Source organism: Heterocephalus glaber, unplaced genomic scaffold, assembly GCF_053883595.1.
Source record: "Heterocephalus glaber isolate CG9 unplaced genomic scaffold, H.glaber_assembly_v1.0 deba00001472, whole genome shotgun sequence".
Classification (NCBI taxonomy): domain Eukaryota; kingdom Metazoa; phylum Chordata; class Mammalia; order Rodentia; family Bathyergidae; genus Heterocephalus; species Heterocephalus glaber.
This window is the reverse complement of record NW_028258315.1, coordinates 44,078,075-44,104,611: the sequence shown is the minus strand read 5'-3', so window position 1 is coordinate 44,104,611 and position 26,537 is coordinate 44,078,075. Positions and strand designations below refer to the sequence as shown.

At 36.1% G+C, this 26,537-nt stretch overlaps 1 protein-coding gene across 15 annotated transcripts in view; it reads right to left on the bottom strand.

Annotated features, from left to right (window-relative positions):
* Positions 1-26,537, bottom strand: part of Tasor2 (transcription activation suppressor family member 2) — a 101,469-nt gene that overhangs the window by 61,590 nt on the left and 13,342 nt on the right. For 8 of the 15 annotated variants that reach the window (XR_015439134.1, XR_002398223.2, XM_013075801.3 and 5 more), the window contains 10 exons: positions 14,261-14,341; positions 13,671-13,741; positions 11,443-11,567; positions 11,340-11,359; positions 11,140-11,239; positions 9,014-9,114; positions 8,101-8,204; positions 6,571-6,643; positions 6,404-6,466; positions 2,941-3,660 (listed from right to left, as the gene is read on the bottom strand). Coding sequence is in view for 13 of the 15 variants with exons in the window: in XM_013075801.3 (XP_012931255.2) it covers positions 2,941-3,660; positions 6,404-6,466; positions 6,571-6,643; positions 8,101-8,204; positions 9,014-9,114; positions 11,140-11,239; positions 11,340-11,359; positions 11,443-11,468 (1,207 nt within the window). In the remaining 2 variants the exon portion in view is untranslated. The remainder of the gene's footprint in view (positions 1-2,940; positions 3,661-6,403; positions 6,467-6,570; positions 6,644-8,100; positions 8,205-9,013; positions 9,115-11,139; positions 11,240-11,339; positions 11,360-11,442; positions 11,568-13,670; positions 13,742-14,260; positions 14,342-26,537) is intronic. The other 7 variants (XM_013075797.3, XM_021266312.2, XM_013075796.3 and 4 more) reach the window with 4 other exon arrangements.

Here is a 26,537-nt window from a genome sequence, read left to right as displayed (position 1 = left end):
TATAAAAATAGGAATTTGTTAAGAGTCTCCTTGTAGCTTTATCAGGTGAAGAAGAAAATTATTAGGGTAATAATATAAAACCCACAACCTAATTTTTTTTTTTTTTTTGGTACCAGGGATTGAACTTGGGTAACAACCTAATTTTTAAAAATTCTGTATAACCTTTTCTGATTGATGTGGCAGGTAAAACAACACTGGGAGATGAATAAAATAAATTGTTTTTTGTTTTTGTTTTGGTACCAAGGATCGAACTCAGGACCTTGCACTTGTGAGGCAGGTGGCAGAACCACTGAGCTAAATCCCCGGCCCCAAATAAATTATGTTTAAATAAAAAGCAACATAGCCCCCATCATAAAGTTATATGGTTAAAACTATAATCACCCAGTAGAGAGAAGAGTATGTGCTCACAAAGAGCCATATTATATATTTTATTACTTATTAACATCTCAATACCATCTGAAAAATAAACTTAAAAAAAAGAATTTCAGGGAAAGACTGAGGAAAGTCTGCACCTGGTTTTATTTGCTACAAATTTACCACCTTAACAAAAAAAAAATTATCATCCCTCTTCTAAGATGATCTGCTTTGCTTCTTACAAGGAATTAAGAAAATATCTACAAGTAGAGGTAGGTAGAGAGAAAAAAAAATACCACTAGTCAATTTTTTAAGTTAAAAAATTAATAAATGTTCCCTTTGGAACTTTTTCCCATTGGCATTTCATAAATTCAGTTGGGTCCACCAATAAATTTAGCCCCAAAGATATATAATCACCCATGAATGTTAGCAAATATTTAAAAATTATACATAAAACACTATTTCTCATTCAGAACACTAACCATTTTATCAAAGAACATTAGATACTGATATGTGTCAGGGATATGTAGAAAAAGAGACACATTTCTTTTCATTCTTTTGAAGGGGTTAAAGAAAGGAGTGGTTTTAAAGAAAGCTTTCAGAATCTCTTAATGTTATAGATTTCTCTAGCTCTAATTATTTTCCTCCCTATTAAATTATCAGAAAATAAAGCACCATACTGGTTTTAAAATAGACTTCTCATTACATTCCAGTTACATTTTCTAAAATATTCAGCATAGGAAAATGCAAAAATACCAAGCAGGAAAAACATTTAAAATTAAAAGGAAAAGAAAATAAGATTAGACAACCAAACCCTATTTGTACAAACAAGAAGGGAAGATCTCTCATAAACTCAGATTCTGGGCCGGGGGTGGGGGTGGGGGGTACTCTATATGTATTACAAAATGCCATCTTTCTCAATTATGTAATAATCCAATGTGGGGGTGGGTGGGTTGTAAAACAAATTATCACAACCAGAATTCTTTCCTTTTTTTTTTTGGTACGGGGGATCGAACTCGGGTCCTTGCGCTTGTGCAGCAGGCAGCAAAACCCTGAATTCTTTCTTAAACAGAACAGAAAACATTAAATTGTATTACACAGAGTAAATGCTGTTTGAAATTTCTATTTCAGTCATGTATGAATTTATGAGTATTACAGTATAATATCAAAGATACTTATAATGAATATACAGTAATTTAAAACATTTGGAAAACAGTAAAAATGTATGTTGAATTAGAGATAATTTAATACCCTGAAGTAAACTGGTTTACATAGAACAGAAGCTCATTATGGTTGGCCTGGAATGTACTTACAAACAGTGTATAGTCTGACTCCATGCTTTATATTGTCATACTTTCCACCAACCTCCTAAATACACATACAGCACACCATTTCTCAAACCAAAGCAGGCCAGAAATCATTATTTGTTAAAACATGGTTTATTCAGAATCCTGTCCATCAGCATATTTTACATGTTACTTTTTGGAGACTAACATTTTCAAATTCAAATAGCATAGATGAGTTGGCAAACATTCTGTGAAGGGCCAGAAAGTATATATTTTCAGCTGTGTGGGGGTTTTTTGGTACTGGGGATCGAACTCGGGACCTTGCACTTGCGAGGTATATTTTCAGTTGTGAAGGTCCCAATCACAACTGCTGAACTTTGCCAATGTAGAATGAGAGAAGCCAACAGCGAAACAGGTATGACTAAGTAGCTCCTTGGATGTTTAACTCCCTACCCTTTTAGAGAAAACACACTAAATATAATTTGAGCAGTAGCATGCTGGCTAAAGTACATTTGTCAAAATACTTAATGACTCTGGAATCTGATTCTGTTACTTTCCAGGAACATCAAAACCTCTTGTGGAACTTTTTCAATATATAACTATATTCCATTTCAGTAGGTTGGTCTTAAGATCCAGTTGATTTTTTTTTTTTCCTGTAGTACTGGGGATTGAACCTAGGGCATTGCACCAAGCTACATCCCCATCCCTTTTTCTGTTTTTTGAGACAGGATCTTGCTAAGTTGTCCAGGCTGGGCTGGAACTTGCAATCCTCCTGCTTCAGCTTCCCAGATGGATGATCATTTAAAAACCTCTAATACGTACAAAGGAACAGAAACTTGATCCCAGACTGCTTTAGTGTTAGAGGTCCAGACACTTCCAGTCTCCTTAGTGTTTAGGTTGCCAGCTATCACCCTTTCATGCTATTGGTATGCTTGCTTTTTTTTTTTTAGCAGATCCCCCTCTTCCACCTCAATTTGTCAGAGGATGGCACAGAAAAATAGATAACCATCTTTCTGAAAATGAAATATAAATATGCAATAGTCTGAGAGGTTTTACAAGTGGAACATAGCTTGATGGGCAGGCTTTTGAGGTATCTTAGATTATCTATTTCACAGTTTTCAGCAATTATCTAGATCAGTACTTCTCAAGCTTTGACAGGTAAACACATCTCCTAGAGAGACATGATGGTGTTTCTAACAAATTTCTAACACTGCCATGCTCCAGTCCACATAAATCCAGACAGGAGCAGGCTTTGAATACAACAGTTACTGTATTAATAATCCATATAAATTATACTTACCTCTTTTTCTTTTCTGCGGTAACTGTCCTTTAACTAACTTAAGAGGTGATGGAGAGGATGATCTGCTATCTGTTCCAGGTGTAGTTCTTTTGGCAAATGAGGGGCATAGGTTGACTCTTTTGCTGCGCACTATGGGTAGCATGCTGGCCTTTCTCTTTGGCTGCACTCTCAGATTTGATGCTGCACTCAATGGAACCACAGCTCCCTTCTTTTCTTTAAACATTTCTTCAGAACTCTTTTCAGTTTGAGTTTTTTTTCTTACTTCTGCCTCTGAGTCAAGAAATTCAGGATCTGGAGTCATAACTAAAGAAAATCCAGCATCACAAATTCCATCTGAAATATAAGGAGATGGAGGACATTCTGCTAACAAACCCAAAGCGGTAGACACTTCCAAAGTATAACCACCAGGATCTGAAAAATAAGACTTCAACTGAGTTAAAGACTCTGTTGAGCACTTTTCAGGTGGAGGAACCAGGTCAAAACTACCAGACAGTTTCCTAAAAAATGTAGTCTCTTTCTTTACATCCTGAGGAGCAGCAGTCAAAGAAAGGTTTTTGTCCACCTTGTTCAGTTCTTGGAAATTATGCTTTACTAATATGTTTGGATGAGTTCCTTCTTCAGGAAGTAATTTCTTTGCTTCTAGAAGAGCACAATTAAGAGCAGGTAAAATGGGAGCCACCTTCCATGAAATGTCATCTTCAATTTTCAAATCTTTCACCTCTAAAACAGATATCAATATATTAAAAGCCTGAAGTTTCTTTAATAAAACATGCAGGGAAAATGCTTTAGATAGGATGGTTAAATATGCTAAGAGGTTCCTAATGATAACCAATTGGCAACTAACACACTTATGAGTATATTTAACATATTCACAATGAGGCTGCAATTCGTATGTCTCGCTCCTGGGAGGCTTGAACTACTGGTATTACATGCATGTCTGTTCCATTGGGTCATTTTTATTTGGTATACCATCCAATGGGACAGTCATGCACATATCATCAGTGGTTCAAGCTGATGGGGGTGTGTTAATAAATATATAACTTCATACATTTGAAATTACAGGCATACATTGAACTGAAACAGAACCATATGACATGCAATTGCTAAGTTAGAAGAAATAAACTAAATTATCTCCAGCTCCAATCTCACTTGATCAGGAACTCAGTAGGATGTTAATGGTCCTTTACAGTAGCAACAGTGGCTTTTTTTTGTTTGTTTTTTTGGTGCCGGGGATCGAACTCCGGTCCTTGCGCTTGCGCAGCAGGCGGCGAAACCACTGAGCTAAATCCCCAGCTCAACAGTGGCTTTTAAAGCAGACGGGTTTGCTTTTCTACTTATTTTCTGCTTTAAAAATATATTTTATTTGTACCTATACAACTCTTTCTAAATTCTTTTTTAGAAGTTATAATGCAAATAAACTAAACTGAAAGAAGGCCCTAAATAATCCACAAATCTCACTGAAACAACAGTTGCTAATTCTATCACCCTTTCTAGCAAATGGAATAAAAAATTTTAAAATTAACTAAACCAACTAGTCTATTTCATCTTCTCTTCTAGCTCATTCTTTGAACACTTTTTTAAGCAAATCAGTAACTGAAAAGAACCAGTGAGAGGAAAAAAAAAGGAAAGGTCAGGTTTTTATGAACTTGTTATTAACTAGAAAATTTTTATGAATTTGTTATGTACTAGAAAATTTCAGAGTCATCAATAATATAAACTGACAGATAACAAAGACCTCCAGTACCCAGTAAATGGAATGGGAATAATTCCCATTCTTTTTAAAGAGAAAGCACCTGGAGAATTATAAAATATCACGTCAATCTTAGTTAAATAATTAATACTATAGCAAGTATCAATTAAAGGAAAAGAAAGGCAAATAAAAACAAGCATGAAAATATGGTTAGATATTAAAATAAAAGTTCCTTTCTTGGCATTCATCACAGACATAAGTGAAGAAGATATGAAATATAAAAAAGTCCTTATGTATTTTAAAGCATACAGATAACAAAGTAGCATTTTCTAGGCAACTTCATTATTGCAAGAAGTAACTTAGTAATGCAGTATTATTTCTAATACACTATTATAAAATCTGTAAAAATTTTTAAGTTGGCTAAACAAAGTATTACTCAAAATAAAACAAATAACTAAAGATTTAAACCTCTGGATGACCGTAAGTAAAAAATGTTTTAATGAGCCTCAGGAGCAAATAAAAAAGAAACACTCCAACATTTATTCAAACAGAGTTCCTATGCTCTTCTTGGGTACAGGTAGTTAATAGTTCTTATCCAAGTGGCAATTTACAATGAAAAAGAATCAAGTCAGAAATCTTATAGGGAGAAGCTCTACAATATAACTTAATATAATTTTTATTTTTTTATTTTTATTTTTTGGTACCAGGGATCGAACTCGGGACCTTGCACTTGCGAGGCAGGTGCCAGAACCACTGAGCTAAATCCCCAGCCCTTAATACAATTTTTAATAATCAGTTCTAGCTAAACATGGTGGTACACCCCTGTAGTCTCAGATACTTGAAAGACTGAGGTGGGAAGATCCTTAAGTTCAAGAATTTAAGACTAGCCTGGGTAGCATAGTGAGATCCTGTCTCACCACCTCCCCACCCTTAAAATATCAACTTTTAAAAAATTTCCATGCCATATTAGCTGGAGATATGGCTTAGTAGTTGAATATTTGTCTAGCATGCATCACAAAATACAAAACAAAAAACCACACAGTGTGATTATAAAACAATGAGAATTTCCTTTTCTGATAAAAGGTAGACACTAAACAATTTACTGATAATAAGCCAAGGATTCTAGTTAAAGTTACCAGAAAAGTGACTTTGAAACTACAACTTGACAGACATATAAATAAACCAGATTAGTGTTTCTCAACCTTTTTGTTATCCTCCCCTAAGAGCACTTTTAGACATAATTTTCCCATAACTGCCCTCTGAAAATTTAACACCACAGATATACTGTATATCTGTTTAGGTACTACATGAATAATACTTTTTCACTGCAATAGCTAAGTTATGGTCCTTTGGGGAGGCAGTATCACCCTCAGAATGCATAGGACAAATATGGAGATCAAATATGTACAGAGAAAAGGAAGTAGATCTATGAAGACAATGAGTCACACCCACTGTACAGGCTATGAGTAAGATATATCCTGGCTACTGCTGTTCAGCAACAAATGGATTCAACTTTAGACAAGCTGAATTTGGGGAACCCTGGAGATAATCCAGGTGGAAATGATAGCAGACACTGAAAACATGGGCCTAAAGCTCAGAAGAAAGGATAACCTTCAAAGGAGGTGAACAGCTGTCAACTTTGTAGAATAAGGGATGAGTTAATTAAGAGGAAAAAAAAAGCTAAATAGTTAACATTGTTATGTGTTACTAAGATGTCAAGTCAGATGAGGAGTGAAATCAGACCCAGTGAACTGGATGCCACCGTATCCTCACCTGTTGCCAGGTGTGAATGGAATAAATGCAACACATGTAGACTCATTTGCTCATCTCCAGTATCTACACAGAATAAGAATCAAAAGAAGAAAAGTTATTGCTTTTGATCTTATAAAACAAAAGTAAATATATTGAAAAAAATTTTCCGTGAAGTTAGTTGTCCTTACCTGGCTCTGGTATTAAGGCTGATGATGAAAGTAAAATGAAAAATGCTCGATCTTCTAAGCATTTGATGAGTGCCTTAAACATTTAAAAAAAAAAAAGAAATAAAGATTGTTTAATAGCTCTTTCCTCTCTATTATACTCATTAGTGTATTTTGAGCCCAAGAAAAAATTCTTGAAGTGTTAAGTGTTTGTAAGAATCATGAGAATTTTGTCTCCAGTATCAGAAACCACAAGTTCCTTAGCTCAAATAATCTTGGCCCCATTCTGGCTAAATACAGTAACTAGAACAGCAAGGGTAAGTTTTAGAAGAGTGTTCAACAATATAACAGGTCAATGACTAAAGATTTATTTCTTTTTTTTCCCAGTGAGATAGTTTAGACTTCCAATCACCATCAAAAAGCCAATACATGTAATCCCAGCACTTGGGAGGCTGAGGCACGAGATTCGCTGCAAATTCAAGCCCAGCCTAGGCTACACAGTGAATTGAAGGCCAGCATGGTCTACATAAAAAGATCCTGTCTCAGAAAATCAAAAACAAAAAATAACCATTATGTACCCATAGCCATTAACTCAAGATGTATCAGATCTATAAATAATATTTTATTTTTTACAGTGCTTGGGATTGAACGCAGGGCTTCACACAAGCTGGCAGGTACCCTACCACTACATCCCCAGTCCGAAGTAGCATCTTAAACTCATGGTTACATAAAAATTATTATAGAATCCTGGAACTAGAAAGATCAGAAGATACCAACCTCCCCCAAATCCTTTCTATAGCATCCTAACAGATTTTTTATTAATTTTTTTGGGGGGAGTACCAGGGATCAAACTCGGGTCCTTGTGCTTGCGCAGCAGGCGGCAAAACCACTGAGCTAAATCCCTGGCCCCCTAACAGATTGTTTAAAAATAATAGAAAATAATCAATTCTAATGGCAACAAAAAATTCAGATAAAACAATTCTACCAGAGTCTTTAATAGAATTCTGAGCTCCAATTTTGATGTTTTTAGCAAGTAGGAGAATTTTGTCCCAAGGAAGCTATCTAAAAGCTATCATTCTAAATTATTAAGTTTAAAGTTCTTTTTTTCCACTGTTCATCATTTCTAAAACCTATATACCCCTAACAAAGATAAAATCCAATGCTTATGTAATAATTTTAATGCAATAAACAAATACCTTGAGACACACAAGTAAACTGAAATACAAGGGGGATGAAAACGTGTTAAGTCAATAAATACTCTATGAACACATCAATACTAAACAATGAAAACCTTTTCAGCAATCTGAAATAATTCAATCAAGTTACAGCCAACCATTACTTAGATATCAATTTCTCAGTTCAAGAAAAAAAGTTATATATTATATGAATGATTCTTGCTGGGCATAGTGGCATATCTCTGTAATCCCAGCACTTGGGAGGCTGAGGCAGGAAGATTGCCGTGAATTCAAGGCCAACCTGGGCTATACAGTGAGTTCAACACCAGTATGAACTACATAGCAAGACCCTGTCTCAAAAAAAAAAAAAGATTCTTACCAATTGCTTATTTTTAATGTATTCTGTTAATTTATCTACTTCTTCCCCTTGTTTGTTTGACAGTTCCACCTCATACAAATTGAAGCACAAATCTTGGCAACAGACTGTAAAGGAAATTAAAAAAATTATATTTTAATTATAATTTAATTATTTTTTTTAATATACTGTATTTTTGTAACTAATTCACTTATTTTATGTCACAAAAGTGAGAGTTGGCAATACTACTCAAAAAACCTTTATGATTTGATGTTTTTAGTTATAAAACTCCTTAATAAAAAGTTACTGAAGGTTTCTTTTTGGGGGGGGGAGTAAGAGTCTCACTATGTGGTTCAGGCTGGCCTTGAACTCACTATGTAGTCCAAGCTGGCCTCGAACTTGTGGCAATCCTCCCACCTCAGTTTCACGAGTTCTGCGATTACAGGAGTGCACCACCATGCCTGGCTCTGAATTAGTTATTTTAAAACAATGCTCTCATTTGCACTGACACAGCTCACAGCCACAACATTAACAAGACAAATACCACGTAAACATCAATGTTCCATGAAGTAACCTCAATGGTCAAAAAATTTTCTTCTCATATTTATTTTTCTTTCACTTGATTTTAAAGTACATAAATTAACAAAAACGCTTTCGTCCTTGAGAAGAATGGTTATGAGTTTCCAACTACTTTTAATGTCTCTTAATATTCTCTATTAAACCTACTTTTTCACCTTAAATAAAACTATCTTCCAGTTTCTACTCGGCTTCCAAGGAAATGAATATGGAAACTCTAGAACTTTCTCTCGAAAGAGCCTTTTAAGAAGTACTTATGATGAAACAAAAGTATGTATGTGCAGGTATGTATGTTTGGAAGACAGAGAAGAAAGTAGAACAAAGCCCTGAACATGCAGTGTGCCATTTTATTTCAACAGACCTTTTTGCTCCAAGTAAATCTGTTTTCTAAAAGCAGCTTCTGGCAGTCTTTCTTTCAAAGATGACACTCGCATTACATACTTAAAATGTAGTTCATGTGGTCTAAAAAACAAAACAGTATCAAGTAATGTAATAAATACTGAAATTATATCTATAGCTCTTTAATATTTAGGTTTTTTTTGTTTTCCCTTGGCAGAAAGAATTTTTAGCTTTCTAATGTAAATGCAAATAAAAATATAATTACCATGCAAGTCCTTAAATTAACAGACTTCAGTTTAAACAACATGCATATTGGTAAAATTATAGATTTTCATACACAGATATGGTCTGAAAATATGCCCACATTTTCTGAATATATATATTTTTGGTATAACTAAAATATCCAGATGTGTCAAAGAATTATAGAAGAGCTGAAAATTCTTCGTAATATTGGATTGTGCCATATAAGGAACGGTATCTTTTATAGTAGATCCCAATTACTTTTTCCTTTTTCAAAACTTACTTTGAAATAGTTTTAGACTAGAAAACTTATAAAAATAGTACAAAGGACTTTTTATATCCTTCATCCAGATCAGCAGCACATTTGCTTTGCTACTGATTTTCTCTATATATTAACTTTTCCGATTCTTTTGAGAGCAAGATGCAAAACTGAGGCCCTTTTACCCCAAATATTTCTTCATATATTGCCTTCAAAGAAGGGGAAACTCAGGGCCGGGGATTTAGCTCAGTGGTTCTGCCACCTGCTTGGCAAGCACAAGGACCCGAGTTCAATCCCCAATACCAAAAAAACAAGGGGGAAACTTTCTTGCACAATGATAATGCCATCAGCAAAATCAAGAAATTCATAGTACTATTATTTAATTGACCTATCTGGGACAGTATCTTAGTCTTTATTTTTAAAGACTCTGATATTTTAAAGAATACAGACCATTCTGTAGAATGCCTTTGTATCTAGGTAGGTCTAATGTTTCCTCTTCATTAGGTTAGCAACCACATTACAGACAAAAGTGCTACTGTGTCATTCTCTGTGCAGAATATCAGAAAGCACGTGACACCTATTGTGTTAATGCCAAAGTTAATTTAACCACTTAAGATGACATCTGCCAGTTTTCTCTACTGGAAAGTCAATTTTCCCTCTTGTGATTAATAACCATGTTGTATGGATAGATGCAAATATCACCTAAGCTTTAATTTACTACTTTTGGCATCCACGTGTTGATTATCATATTCTATCAGTTTTTCAACATTTAGTAGTTGCTCTCTACAGGGAGGAAAATTTCTCCTTCTTTCCCATTTGTTTATTTACAGAATTCTTTATTTTGTGGGTTACAATACACTTGCTGCCTCTTCTTTAAAAAGGTCAACAGAAAATAAATAAATTCTGATACATTTATTTGTGTTTACATTTTAACTAAACTATGTCTGCCTTGTCTTGGGTACAAGATTATAACTGCCTGAACAAAAGGGGTTCATAGATGTCTTTCACAGTTCCCCAGGAAAAAATATATGATGATAATTCATTATAGTATAAATAGATGTAACATCTACTTTCAGTAATATTTTTCTAAGAGAATGATATGAAAATTAGGAAGTTGGATACTGCAAAAATCTTTTTTTTTGGTACCAGGGATTGAACTCAGGACCTTCCACTTGCAAGGCAGACGGTGGCACCACTCAGCTAAATCCCTGGCCAGATACTGCAGATCTTAACGAACTCAGTAATAGGATTCAACTGCTATAACCTGCTATATTTAGGCAAATCTGATTTGGTAGTTATTCTAATACCAAATAATTTTTTTTTACCAAATAATTTAATTTATTCTGAAAGATCATTTGCAATGATCTAATCATTTCTAAAAGATTAGAAATTATGTCTCCTGTGTCACAGCCTTGTGTTCCACACATCTACTCAAATGCAATCTATCTAAAACCAAGTCTAACTGCTAAATTTACCCTAATTACCATCCACCAAGACCTCAAAAAGAGAATTAAAACAAAAAATAATTGGGGTTAGGGGCACTCTAGTTTTAGTGGTAGAGTACTTTCTTAGCATGCACAAGGCTCTGGGTTAGATACCTGGCAATGGAGGAAAAAAAAAGTAATACAAGCATTAGAAAGGATACTTACAGGTGTGCTGGAATTACTGTACCATAACTGGACCACAGAGTTATATCACACAGCACACAACCTTGAATAGTTAATTTTCCTTTCCATGGAGAGATGAGAACTTTAAGAAATGAAGATTAAAAAATTGAAACATTATTTGTGAATGAAATATCTACTAAGAATAAACCCCCCCACAAAGAATCAATAAAATAATTTCTTACCATTTTTACTGCTTTCAAGTCTAAAAAGGAAAAAAAAGAGCATTTTTATAAGAGCAAAAGAAACAAACTCAGTTAAACAGAGTATACACACATAATTACTCACATGCTTTTATGAGGTGGTGCTGCCATCTTCTTAGGTTCCCTGTACTGAAAAGTTACAATTATCTAAGGTCTGATCTGCCTGGATCGCACAATAACAGTGCTGCCTGAAAGTTCATAGAGGTAATACTGAAAGAAAAAAAAATAAGTATTGTTAGCATTATGAATTGCATGTGGCAAGTTTATCTCAAATCCACTCAGCCTAAAATTTAACACATCAGATTCAGAAACATATCTTGGATATTATTTACTCATAGATAACTATACCTGACTTAGTTCAAAGACACAAAACGACTCGTTTTGTGAGAAACTGTTAGCATTTTAAGCCACATGGCAATCATAGCCAGAAGAGGACCTAGTGTAGTTAGCTGTATAATTCTCAGACACAAACTTGACTTTTCCCTGGAATAAAAATATTAAAACTAATCAGGTATCTTCAAATAACAATAACCTTTACTCTAGGAGTTATTTAGAAGTAGCCCAGCAGGGATATAGATGTATTCTCACTACCAGTAACTGTAGTTAGGAATTATACTTTAGAAAAAAAACAGAAAAAAGAAACAAATTCTCGAAAAGAAAAAAAAAAAAGAATTATACTTCTTAGAAACAGAAGTCTTAAGGCCAACAGTTTTAACTATAAGACCTTTAAAACTGTATTAACAAATCATGTGTGAGCATCTTTCTGAGGCAAGTACCTACACTTTTACCATAATTTCAAAGGAATAGATGAATTACCCTAAATTTAAGAGAATCGTTTTTATTTTGCAGGAAGGGTGCTGGGAATAGAACCCAGGGCCTTGCATATGCTGGTTAAGTCATGCTCTCCCACTGAGTTATAATCCAAATCCTCTAAGAAAACCATTTCTTTAAGAGAAATACTATGTAGCCACCAACTTTTATGATACACTCATTGAATTGCTACCATTGACTACAAAAGATGACAAAATCTAAAATTTCAAAAGACAAGTTTCCAGACCAAAGCATTAATCATTTGCAAATTATGCCAAGAAAGTATGTAGTAAAGTGCTTCACAAACAGCTGTCCTTGCTCACTGAATAATCAACAGTATTTCCCATTTAGACTTTTTATTCTCAAAAGTTAGTCACGTTTACCATATGATGAAATATCATACAGTAAGTGATTTAAAAAGTTAATTAAATTAACAGTGACATAAGGCCGAAGCAAGAAGCCAAAGAATGCAAATAGCACTACAGTAATAACCACAAGAAGGAATGACTGCTAGGACTGACCCAAGGCCTTGCACATGTTAGTCAAGCACTCTACCACTGAGCTACATCACCAACCCATTTTGAAAAACTTTTGAGAAAAGGATCACTAAGTTGTCCAGGCAGGCCTCAAACTTGCAATTCCTGCCTCAGCCTCCCAAGCAACTAGGCTTACAGGTGTGTCTAGTTAACCCAGCTAACCATCTCTCTTTTTGAGATTCTTCTGCTTTGTGTGGAACTTTACTTTTCAATTTTCCATCCAATGGACTACTCTTGCTTATTCTTCCTTCTATATGCCCACAATCTCCCTGTACCTTGGTCCCACTGATAATCCAAAAGAGTGATTATTGGCCATTTTCTTCTTCTGTACCATCCTATGTAACAATAATGTATTGGCTTCAACTAGTGCCCCAGCCTCAGCCCCAGTTCTGATCCCTTTCCTGACTACTTTTACTTCCTGCAGGCTATTTCAGAAACACTTATGAAAAGCTCATTATTTCTCAAACTTAACTCAACAAAAGTAGTACTGTCCATGTGCTGAGAAATTACTAGGTATAAGAACCTGGGTAAGCTCTTTACAAAGTCTCAGTCCTTTATTAATCCATTTTACAAATGAGAAGGCTAAACATTAAAAATTTAGTGTTAATCATGTTCTTAACCATTACAATACCTACCTCTCTTAACTCATCAGCTTCTCCAGCATTCTGCTTTTTCCTTCTGTGTCTTTCTTCTACTACTATCACTAAAGTATATGGCTGAACCTGTCTTACTCCTAAGATTCTATAGTTGTTAAGTTTGGTCAGTTCTGTGTGCTTATTGTCATTATGAGAGTTTAGAAGAGATGCTTGTGACAGTACTAATCTCTAGTCACTAAAATATATATTAGGTTTTAGATTAAAAAATTTATCTAGAAATACGTTTAAAGTTCTGACAGGCATCTTCTAAAATTAACTAAACCATTTCATCTGGTAAAAGAAGAGACCGTTTTTTTCCCTAACAGACTTACCTTTGGCTGGATCACTCACAGTGATGATAGCACTGCTACCAATAGAGTCTATGTTGACATAACAATTCTGCCTTTAAAGAAAAGATAAAGTATTTTTTAAGCAAACCTGCCCTTGTTTTTTATAAACCATTAGCCCACTATAAGTATTACTTCTGAATTACTTTAGGTTTTGATACTAGATTCCTAGCATTGTTTAAATTTTATTTTGGAAGCCATATACATCTTTGGAATCAAACCCTGTATGCAGTAGTTTCCTTCTCCTATAATTTAGGTACAGGAAATAATATGAATGTTCAATCTTCAAAGACAGGCATGAAACAATGAAAATTAACCAGAATGTTGAAAGTGTTCATCTTATCTTCAAAACCATGTAATTTAAACTTGAAAAACCTCTACAGAAACATGGTATCTATGTAAACAATGAACCATATTGTAGAAATGCTAGGTCACTCTGTGAAAGAGACAAAGAAACTTGTACTAATCCAAATTTTACCACACACATATTTAAGATGAAACTAAAGAGAAATTGTAAAAATCCAATCTTTTTGTACAAACCACAATATTAATTTTCTACGACCTAATTCCCTTACCTGACTCTCAAACAGAAGAAACTCGTTTCTTGAAGTTCTTCCCCACTATGGTTACTTGTTTTTGCTGGTAAAAGTTTTGTACTGTATAAAGAGAGAATAACTAAATGCTTAAACATAGTATTTTCCTCTTGCAAATTCACTTCTTACATGTAACTTCTGGACTCAAGCTAAAATACTAAATTAAATGTATTTTCCTGTTTCCTAGAAAATATTACATTCTTAGTGAGCACATGAAAAAATCTTTGATCTCATTTCAAAAATGACAGCTAAGAAGTATTAAGTTGATCTACTAAAAATGATGGACTTATGTCTTTTAAACAAAAATAAAACTCAGAGACATAGTGTGTACCAAGTTACCTCACCTCATTTAAGAAAATGTCATTTTTCTCAAAAGTCTCTTGACTATATTGAAAACCAAGTTCAGATGCAGAATCCAAGTAAGAGACATAGAGAACTGAAACTGTCCTCTGGAAGAAAGAATCTGTACTTAAGAACACTGTCTCAGAAACTGTAAAATACAAACAAAAATAATGTCACTGTTTAAGAAAACTAAAAAATGGGGTTAAGAAGGGCACAATGAATATTACTCAGTGTATCGTCCCTTCCTTTCCCATATAACTAATAATAATTATATATAACTAAATATATATAACTAAATAATAATTAATGATGTGTTACAGCCACTGTATTTGTACCATCTTAATGAATTTTATATGACTTCTATAAAGAAAATAACCTAAAAAAAGAAAATAAATTACAACTGAGGGTGAATTACTTTTAACACAGGAGCTAATGTAAACCCTGCACCACACCTTCTATACTTGTTTTTAAACTGCACAGTATGCTATAATTCAGGTGGCCAAAGGCAGATACCACTGTAGTGTCAAAGTGGTGGTCAATAATTGCTTAGACCAAAGGTTTTCACTTTTTACTTATTTATTTTTAACCCAAGCCATGTTCTGATAAACTTGTACTACTCACCTTTTCATCAAATTCCCAAGTAAGTCTTGTTAGGTTCCTTTTATGAGGCTTACTACTGCCCACTCTTCAAACACAACCCAAATCATTTCATCTCTGCATTCTCCCACCACCCAAGGGGAGTCTATTGAGCTTTATGGGTTATGGGCTTTATTATAAATTTTTTTCACTTTAAAAAATGAAACCATTTTATGGTTTTTAAAAGTGCTTTTTAAAAAACCATACTCATATGCTAACCTCAGAGATTGTGGCATGACCCCTTGGAGAGGCAAGTTAGTACATTTGATTTATACATTCATTCTAAATTTTACTTTTGTTCAGTTTCACTTTCTCTTTCAATACCAGTGCTGTCCCAGGCATATCCCAGCACTCAAGAGGCTGAGGCAGGAGGATGCCTTGAGTTTGAGGACAGCCTGGGCTACATATTGAGTTCAAGGCCAGCCTGAACTACATAGTAAGACCCTGTCTTAAAACAAAAACAAACAGTGCCTGCTTGGGCACAAGGTCCTGAGTTCAATCTCTGGTGTCAAAAAGCCCCCCCAAAACCAAAAAAGCCCACCCCCCAAAAAACAAACAAACTAAAGAACAACAAAAACAAACCAGTGGTATAAAAAAATGGTGTGACGGTACATGCCTGTAGTCCCAGGTATTTGGGAGGCCAAGGCAAGATTACTTGAGTTTGGTGCCAAGTAGGAAACCCCATCTCGAAGAAAAACCATAAAGGTATTCTGAATAGATTCAAATACAAAACATCAGTGGTAATGGTAAAAATATATTTTTCTAAATATGTATAATCCAAGGTTCAATATTTAAGAAACATGCTCATAGTGAAAAAAAAGTAAAGCAGCTTTGGACATGCAGGCTTTTATTATGAATATCTCTAAATTCTGCAAGGGGTTAATTAACAGATAGGCACATTTTAAATTTGAGGAGTACTAAAAACTATATACATTCCCATTTTTGAGCGTCATAATGCACAATAATAAACTGAAAACTATTAGAGGGGGTGCAAAATTAAAAAAAAACAAAACAACTAATGGGGTCAGGGATGTAGCTCAGCAGCACAGCACCTGCCTGGCAAGCGGGAGGTCCTGAGTTCAATCCCTGGTACCAAAACAAAAAACAAAAAAGAAACTAACACTGTTCCACAAACTGATGTGGTCAAAGCAAACTTTTTAACAATAGCATGAGGAATATTGTTTCAATCAACCTATGATTAAAGTTAATCATTTAAAACAAATAAGAAGGAACAAGTAGAAAATGAATTATTTTGTGCTATATTTTTATTTCCAAATCTACTTATTTACAGCTAAAATGCTTTCTCTTTTAAGCCAGCAACCTCCAAAGAGTAGTATGTTTATGAAGGTAATAATTTTCTGGTTAGCAGAAAAGAATGTCAAAAGCAAAGTTGTTAGAAAACTATGGCTGAGTCTTTCACAATTTCATAAAAACGACCTCAATTATATTAAGAAAGCACAAGTTTCCTGCTCTGTAAATTAGGAGATCGATGAGAATTTTATTCATAAAATTCATCATCTTCTTCTTATTATTATTGAGACAGGGTCTCACTTTGTATTTGAGGGTGGCCTTGAACTCACTACATAGCAGCCTTGAACTCACAGTGATTCTCCTGCCTCATCCTCCTGAGTACTAGATTACAGGCATGCACTACCTACCACACCTGGCTTATGCATAAAATTATTAATGTTCTCTCTTTTTCACACAATATACCCTGATTTATAAGTTTAATTAATGCACTTGATAAATGAATAGCCTTGTTTTTGCTGAGCAATACTTAGCTTATTTAAACATTCAAGGTGATCAAAGTATTAATGAAGAGGTGACTATTTCAAAGAAACCTAGAACACTTAAGGAGATACCTTGAAACATTCAGACTAGAATAAGGGCAGACATACACAAACACAATGTATGTATACATAAACACATACACACACACACACACACACACACACACACACACACACACGGTGGTCCATGCATGAGCATCTGTAACAGTGAAAACATTAAACATAACCCAAAGTATGGCATCAACAGTGAACACCAAAATCAAGTAAATCTGTACATACTGATGACACCTATTATAGGCCATTTTTGTTCTCCAAACTAGTATGTTGGGTTTTGGGTACATGGCTCCTGATTGTTGGGATGTGCTGTCTCCCAAAGGATCTTGGGAGAAGCAGTGCTCAATATCAAAACAAAAAGGTGAAGACCACCAAGTAATGCCATGAAGGATTGCTCTTAAGAGGTCTGCACAAAAACAAAACCAAAAACAAACCATGTGAAAACAAAGCCATAAAATGCCTCCAAAAACTCCTAACTCCCCCAAAGCAGATCCAAGGAGCACCAAATAGGGGGTGAGGGGATGGCCAAATTATACAAAATAATAGAAGAAAGAGAAACAAACTCAAAGATGATACAACTCAATATATAATAGACTTAACAGAGTTCTACCCTATTATAACAAAATATATTCTTCTCAGCAGCACATAAAAATTCTCCAAAACAACACACATACTAGCCAATAATGCTTGCTCAAATAAATACAAAAGAATTGAAATTATCCCACATATACTGACAGATCTTAATGCAATGAAACTAGAAATCAATGGCAGAGGAAAATACACAAATTTTGCATAACATGATGATTAAGTAATACACTCTAGGATCAAACAACAACACCAGTACAACATATCAGAACCTATGGGAGACAATGAAAGCAGTCCTAAGAGGGAAGTTTATTGCTGTGAATGCCCACATTAGAAAAAAACAGCAAGCCCAAATAAATAACCTAATGATTCACCTCGTAGAAAAACAATCCGATCCACTTCAAACCCAAAGCTAGTACAAGGAAGAAAGTTACAAAGATCAGAGCAGAAATTAATGAAATTAAGACAAAAAAATTACAAAGAATGAATCAAAAAGTTGGGTTCATCGAAAGCATAAACAAAATTGACAAATCCTTAGCCAAACTTATCAAAAGGAAAAAAAGAGCCATATTAATGCAATTAGAAATGAAAAAGGCAAAAATCACAACAAACACCACCAAATCCAGAAGATTATTAATAATTACTATGAAAACTTGTACTCCAATAAATTGGAGACTCCAGGAGAAATGGATAGATTCCTAGACATGTATGAATTACCAAAACTGAACAGACCAATAAACAGGAAAGAAAATGGAGGCAAGTCATTAAAAACCTACCAACTAAGAAAAGCACAAGACTGGATGGATTCACCATTGAATTCTACAAGAACTTCAGGAAAGATCTAATTCCAATTCTCAAATTTTTAATGAAATTTAAAGGGAAAGAGTTAATACCAAATTCATTCTTGAAAGCTAGAATTACTTTGATTCCAAAAGCAGAGAAGAACTCAACTGAAAAAGAAAACTACAGGCCAATTTCTTTAAGGAACAGAAACACAAAAATCCTCAACAAGATACTGGCACACAAAATGTAAAAATATCATTAAAAAGATTATATATCATAACCAGGTAAGATCTATCCCAACAATCCAAGGATAGTCCAACATATGCAAATCAATAAATGTTAAACATCACTTACACAGACAAAAATCATATGATCATCTTAATAGATGCAGAAAAAGCCTTTGACAAAATCTAACATCCATTCATGATAAAAATGCTGAAGAAAACAGGTACATATGGACGTTATCTCAATCTAATAAAAGCCATTTATGACAAACCAACAGCAAACATCACTTTTTAATTAGTACTTATTTGTAGAACATGTTTACTTTCCTTGTGTAGAGTTGGTACGTGTACATATTTTAATTCTTTTTATTTTTTTTATCCCCCTTTCCCTCCCCTCCATCTTTAAATCCCCTTCCTATCCTCCTACTTCCTATTATCTTTTATTTTGCTCTTTATTTATAATTTGGCTTTCTCATATAAGAGAAACCATGTGATATTTAAGCTTGTGATTCTAATTTTTTCTAATTTATTTTACTTAACATTTACAGCCTCAAGGTGGATCCATTTTCCTAGGAGTAACTCAAGTTTATCTTTCTTTGTTGCAGAGTAGTGCCCTAATGTGTATAAATACATTTTCTTTATTCATTCATCTACTGATGGACATATAGGCTGTTCCCAGGATTTAGCTATTATGAACTGTGCTGCTACATACATGGATGGATATATATATATATATGTGTGTATATATACAACTGTAACATGTCTATAACTGTTTCAGGAAGATACCTAGAAGAAGAATAGCTGGGTAAAATGGAATTTCTATTTTTAGTTTTTTAGAAATCTTCATAGTGATTTCCATAGTGATTGTACTAGTTTACATTCCCTAATAATGTAGACACACACTTTCCCCACAGCCTTGCCAGCATTTGTTATTTGATTTCTTGATGATGGCCGCTCTTTCTGGGGTAAGATGGAATCTTGGTGTTGTTCTAATTTGCATTTCTCTAATGGTCACAGTGAACATTTCTTTGTTAGCCATTTGCACTACTTCTATGAAGTGTCTATTCATTTCACTTGCCATTTTTTTGGTTGGATCTTTCATTTTGGCTAATCCAATTTTTTTGAGTTCTTTATATAGTCTAGATTTTACTCCGCTGTCTGAGGAATAGCTGGCAAAAGTTCTTTTCCTATTCTGTAGCTTTTCTTTTCATTCTGTTGGTTCTTTTGCTGTGCAGAAACCTTTAAATTTGATATGATCCCATTTGTTGCTTTCTGGTACTATTTTCTGTGCAATTGGGGTTCTGTTCAGAAAATTCTTGTCTATGCCTATGATTTCAAGAGTTTTATCTATTTTATCTTCGCAGGTTGTTTCTGTTTTAACCTTTGGTTATTTGATCCACTTTGATTTAATTTAATTAATTTATTATTTTTGAGACAAGGTCTCAGTTTGTAGTTTAGACTGGCCCTGAACTCACTTTGTAGCCCAGGCTGGCCTCAAATTCAAGGCAATCCTCCTACCTCTGCCTCCCAAGTGCTGAGATTACATGCATGCACCACCATGCCTGGCTTCCACTTTGATTTTAGTTTAGTACACAGTGAAAAACATGGTTCTAGATTCAATCTTCTGCATGTGGATAGCCAGGTTCTCCAACGCCATTTATTAAGAAGGTTATCTTAGGGGCCGGGGATTTAGCACAGTGGTTCCAGTGCCTGCCTTGCAAGCTCAAGGTCCTGAGTTTGATCCCTGCTACCAAAAATAAAAGGCTATCTTAGGGCCAAGGATTTAGCTCAGTGGTTCTGCCACCTGCCTCGCAAGCCCAGGGTCCCAAGTTCGATCCCCAGTACCAAAAAAAAAAAAAGGTTATATTCCCCTGCAGTGTATTTTTTTTTGGTACTGGGGACTGAACTCAGGACCTTGAGCTTGCAAGGCAAGTGGTGGAACCACTGAGCTAAATCCCCAGCCCCCAGTGTATGTTTTTGACCCCTTTTTCAAAGATGATATAGTTGAATGTGCTTGGGTCGTTTATGCATCCTTTATTCTGTTCCACTGATCCTCGTGTCTGTTTCTGTGCCAGTACCATGCTGTTTTTGTCATAGTAGCTCTGTAATATAACTTGAAGCTCAAGATGATAATGCTTCCTACTTTGGTCTCCTTACCCAGGATTACTTTTTTTTTTTTTTTTGGTACCGGGAATCGAACTCAGGTCCTTGCGCTTGTGCAGCACGCTTTTGCTGCTGAGTCTCTCCAGGTCTGTGAAGAATGGTGTTGGTATTTTAATTGGGATTGTGTTAAATCTGTATATTATTTTGGAAGTATGGTCATTTTGACTATACTGGTTCTACCAATTCCAGGAACAGGGGACCTCTCCATTTTCTGATGTCCTCTTAAGAGTTCCTTTTACAGAGTACTGTACTGTATTTTTCATTGGAGAGGTCTTTCATTTCCTTAGGCTAATTAATTTTTCTTGGTGCCACTGTGGATACATAGTATTTTTTCAATTTCTCAGTGAGTCCATTGGTGGTGTACAGGAATGCTACTGATTTTATGTGTTGATTTTGTATCCTGCTACACAGTTGAATTTATTGATTCTAGTAGTCTTGGTAGGAGGAACCAGAAAAACCCAGAAGAATTTAAAAAATTAGACCCAATCAAAAAATGGGCAAGTGAAATGAATAGACACTTCACTGAAGTGGTAGTATAAATGGACAATGAGCAACATGATTGGCCATGAGATAAATACAGATTAAAACAACACTGAGATTCCATCCCACTCCAGAAAGAATGCCTACTGTTAAGAAATCAAGCAGTCGTGCGAAACATACCCCGAATCAGCCTGCTGCAGACAGGCAGGCCTGTGCATGCCCTACCGAGGTCCGGAGTTGCGTGGAAGACGCCAAATCACCCCGCTGCAGACAGGCAGGTCTGCCCATGCCCTACCTAGGTCCTGAGTCGCACAGAACACGCCAAATCAGCCCGCTGCAGACAGGCAGGTCTGTGCACGCCCTAACGAGGTCCTGAGTCGCTCAGAAGATGCTGAATCACCCCGTTGCACACAGGCAGGTCGCCAGTCACACGGAACACACTCTGAATCAGCCTGATGCAGACAGGCAGGTCTGTACACGCCCCACCGAGGTCCTGAGTTACGCAGAAGACACCGAATCACCCCGCTGCAGACAGGCAGCCACCTGATTCCACACTACAAAGACGCGGAGGACATCAGACCACCAGACCAAGGTACTGAGTCCCACTGTTCCCGGCCCAGAGGTAGGGGCTTCTGAGCCATTGTCCCACTGCTCCTGGTCCAGAGGAAGGGGCTTCCCGGTCACCATGCCTCACCCTGCTCCCAGCCCAGAGGAAAGGGCTTTTTGGCCACCTTCTGTCCGACTGCTCCTGGCCCAGAGGAAGGGGTTTCCGGGCCACCATCCCTCCCACCGCTCCCGGCCCAGAGGGAGGGGCTTCTGAGCCACCATCCCACTGCTCCTGGTCCAGAGGAAGGGGTTTCCTGGCCACCATCCCTCGGGCTGCTCCAGCCCACAGGAAAAGGTTTTTGGGTCACCATCCCTACCGCTGCTCCTGGCCCCTGTCCCACCTCACCCAGCTCAGAGGAAGTAATCCGTGCAGGCGCTAACAGCCCCCGCCCCAGTTGAAATGAGAAAACACGTAAATAAGTCTCAAAACCAGACTTCCAGATCACCTACAGCAACCCGGAAGGGAAATGAGATGGAACACTCTGATACTCAACCACCTGGACCCACTGAACTGGCAACAAAAGGGGATCTGGAAAAAATGAAACCAGAAATAATTTCTCAGATAACAGGAGAAATTGTGCCCCTAATGCAAGACATGATTAATAAATCTAGAGAGGAGCTCAGGAACATGATGGAATCCCAACATAAGAAACCAATGGAATCCATAAAACAGATGCAAATAGATTTCCAGGACATGAAAAACTCCATTGAAAGTCTACACAGCAGAATGAGCCAATGTGAAGACAGAATTTCAGATATAGAAGATAAGATTGCAATTGGTGACCAGGAAAAGAAAAATTGCTTCAAAATTATAAGGGAACATGAGAAATCAATCCAGCTGCTGCTAGATGATGCAAAAAAGAATAACATAAGACTGACTGGAGTCAATGAAGAAACAGCAGAGAGTGCAGATGACATCAAAAAATCTCTTCACAGAAATAATGGCAGAAAACTTCTCAAGCAGGGGAAAAGAACTTGACATACAGATAAGTGAGGCATATAGGACTCCAAATAGCCTTGATCAAAAAAAATCTACACATAGGCATATAATTGTTAAGATTCCAGAAACACAACAGAAGAACAAAGTTCTCCAAGCAGTCAGAGAAAAGAAACAAATCACATACAAAGGAAAGCCCATCAGAATCACAGCAGACTTCTCAACACAAATCATCAAGGCAAGAAGAGCTTGGAGTGACACATTCCAAGCCCTAAAACAGCCTCCAACCCAGATTGATGTACCCTGTAAAACTATCGTTCAAAATGGATGGAGAAATGAGATACTTTCATGACAAAGAGTACCTTAGGAACTTCGTGAATACCAAACCAGCACTCCAAAGAATTTTACACAATATCCTAGGAACAGACATTGAGGATCACAACCCCAGGAAGCAAAGCAGAATGAACCCATCTGGCATGACAAGAAATTAAATGGAAAGGGGGAGAACCCAACAAAAAGAAAAAGTCATGGCAATGACAAGTCAATATGTTTCAGTTATAACCATTAACGTTAATGGTCTCAATTCACCAATCAAAAGAAATAGACTGGCAGAATGGGTCAAGAAGCAAAATCCAACAATATGCTGCATACAAGAAACACACTTAATTCAAAAGGAAACTCTTAGACTGAAAGTTAAAGGGTGGAAAACAATACTCCATGCAACAGGAACCCGAAAAAAAGCAGGAGTAGCTATCCTCTTGGCAGATCAAGTAGATTTCAAACCAACACTGATTAAGAGAGACAAAGAAGGACACTACATCCTTGTAAAGGGAAGAATCCAAGAGGAAGAGATGACCATCATAAATATCTATGCACCAAACATTAGTGCACCCAACTATATAAAACAAATACTAACGGACATGAAAAGTCACATAAGCACTAATACAATTGTAGTGGGGGACCTCAACACCCCACTGTCACAAAGAGATAGATCAACTAGACAAAAAATGAGTAATAAAATACTAGAACTCAATCGAACTCTTGAACAAATGAACTTAACAGATGTTCACAGTCTTCCACCCCACAAAATCAGAATACACATTCTTCTCAGCTGCACATGGGTCATTCTCCAAAATAGACCACATACTCACACATAGAACATGTTTAAGTAAGTGCAAAGGAATTGATGTTATCCCCTGTATATTATCAGACCATAGTGTGATGAAATTGGAGATCCATAGCAAAAGAAACTCAAAAAATTTCATAAACACGTGGAAACTGAACAACACACTTCTGAATAACCAATGGGTCACAGAGGAAATTAAAGAAGAAATCAGACAGTTCCTTCAATTAAATGACAATGACAGTACAACATATCGGAATCTATGGGACACAATGAAAGCAGTCTTATGAGGGAAATTCATAGCAGTGAATACGCATATTAGGAAAACAGAATGAGCCCAATTAAACAACCTGATGCTGAACCTCTGGCTTCTAGAAAAAGAAGAGCAGGACAACCCCAAAGCTCATACAAGGGAGGAAATTATAAAGATCAGAGGAGAAATCAATGCAATGGAGACTAAGAGAACGATACAAAAAATCAATGAAGCCAAGAGTTGGTTCTTTGAAAGAATCAACAAAATTGACAAACCTTTAGCCAACCTTGTCAGAAAAAGGAAAGAAAAGGCCCAAATCCATGTAATTAGGAATGAAAAGGGTGAAATGACAACAGACCCAGCAGAAATCCAGAGGATCATCAATACCTACTTCCAGAACCTATATGCCAATAAGATGGACAACACAGAAGAAATGGACAGATTCCTAGATACATATGAATTACCATATGTTGAATGAAGAAGACCTAAAAATTCTGAACAACCCAGTAACAACCAATGAAATTGAAAATGTAATTAAAAACTTATCACCTAAGAAAAGCACAGGCCCTGATGGCTTCACTGCTGAATTCTACAAGACATTTAGAGAGGAACTACTGCCACTACTGTTTAAACTCTTCAGTGAAATTGAAAGGGAAGCAATACTCCCAAATTCATTCCTGGAAGCAAGCATCACCTTGATCCCCAAAGCAGAGAAAGACCCAACTGAAAAAGAGAACTATAGGCCAATCTCACTAATGAACATAGATGCAAAAATCCTTAATAAGATACTGGCAAACAATGCAGAAGATCATCAAGAAGATCATACACCCTGATCAAGTGGGATTCATCCCAGGGATGCAGGGATGGCTCAACATACACAAATCAATCAATGTAATACACTATATCAATAGAGCCAAGGACAAAAACCATATGATTCTCTCCATAGATGCAGAAAAAGCATTTGACAAAATCCAACATGCATTTATGATAAAAACCCTCCAAAAAATTGGAATAGATGGTCTCTACCTCAAACTGATAGAAGCAGTCTATGAAAAACCAACAGCCAATATCATACTAAATGGTCAAAAACTGAAATCCTTCACACTAAAATCAGGAACAAGACAAGGATGTCCACTATCACCACTCTTGTTCAATATAGTTCTGGAAACATTAGCCATGGCAATTAGACAAGAGAAAGAAATAAAAGGAATAAAGATAGGTAATGAAGAAGTCAAATTGTCATTCTTTGCAGAAGACATGATACTCTATATAGAAGACCCCAAGAACTCCACCAAAAGTCTTCTAGACTTAATAACCAAATTCAGTCAAGTAGCTGGTTACACGGTCAACACACAAAAATCAATAGCTTTCCTCTACACAAATGACAGACTCACTGAGAGAGAAATAGGGCAAATAATGCCTTTCACAATGGCATCCAAAAAACTGAAATACCTAGGAATCATCCTAACGAAAGAAATCAAAGACCTCTTCTCTGAAAACTATGGCACTCTGAAAAGAGAGATTGAAGATATCAGAAAATGGACAAACATCCCCTGCTCCTGGGTAGGAAGGATTAATAGAGTGAAAATGGCCATACTTCCAAAACTGCTATATAGATTTAATGCAATTCCAATTGAGATCCCAGCAGCATACTTCATGGACCTTGAGAAAACAATCCAAAAATTCATTTGGAGCAAGAAGAGACCCAGAATAGCAAAAGCAATTCTAGGTAACAGAGACATGGCAGGGGGGATCACAATCCCCAACCTGCAACTCTACTACAAAGCTACTGTGATAAAAACAGCATGGTACTGGCAAAGAAACAGACCTAAGGACCAGTGGAACAGATTAGAAGATGCAGAAACAATGCCAGACACACTCAGCCATCTCATCTTTGATAAAGGAGCCAAACACCCTCACTGGAGGAAAGATAGCCTCTTTAATAAATGGTGCTGGAAAAATTGGGCCTCAACTTGCCAAAGATTAAAACTAGACCTATATTTCTCACCATGCACTAAACTAAAATCAAAATGGATTAAAGATCTGAATATTAAAATAGAAACTCTGAACCAGCTGGAACAGAGGTTAGGTAGAAACCTTGAAGACATTGGTGTAGGAAAAGATTTTATGAACAAAACCTCAGTTGCCCGTGAACTAGCACAATCAACAAGTGGGATCTCTTCTTATTAAAAAGCTTCTGCACAGCAAGAGAAACCACCAGCAGTGTGAAGAGACAACCCACAATGTGGGAAAAAATCTTCACCTGCTCTTCCTCAGACAAAG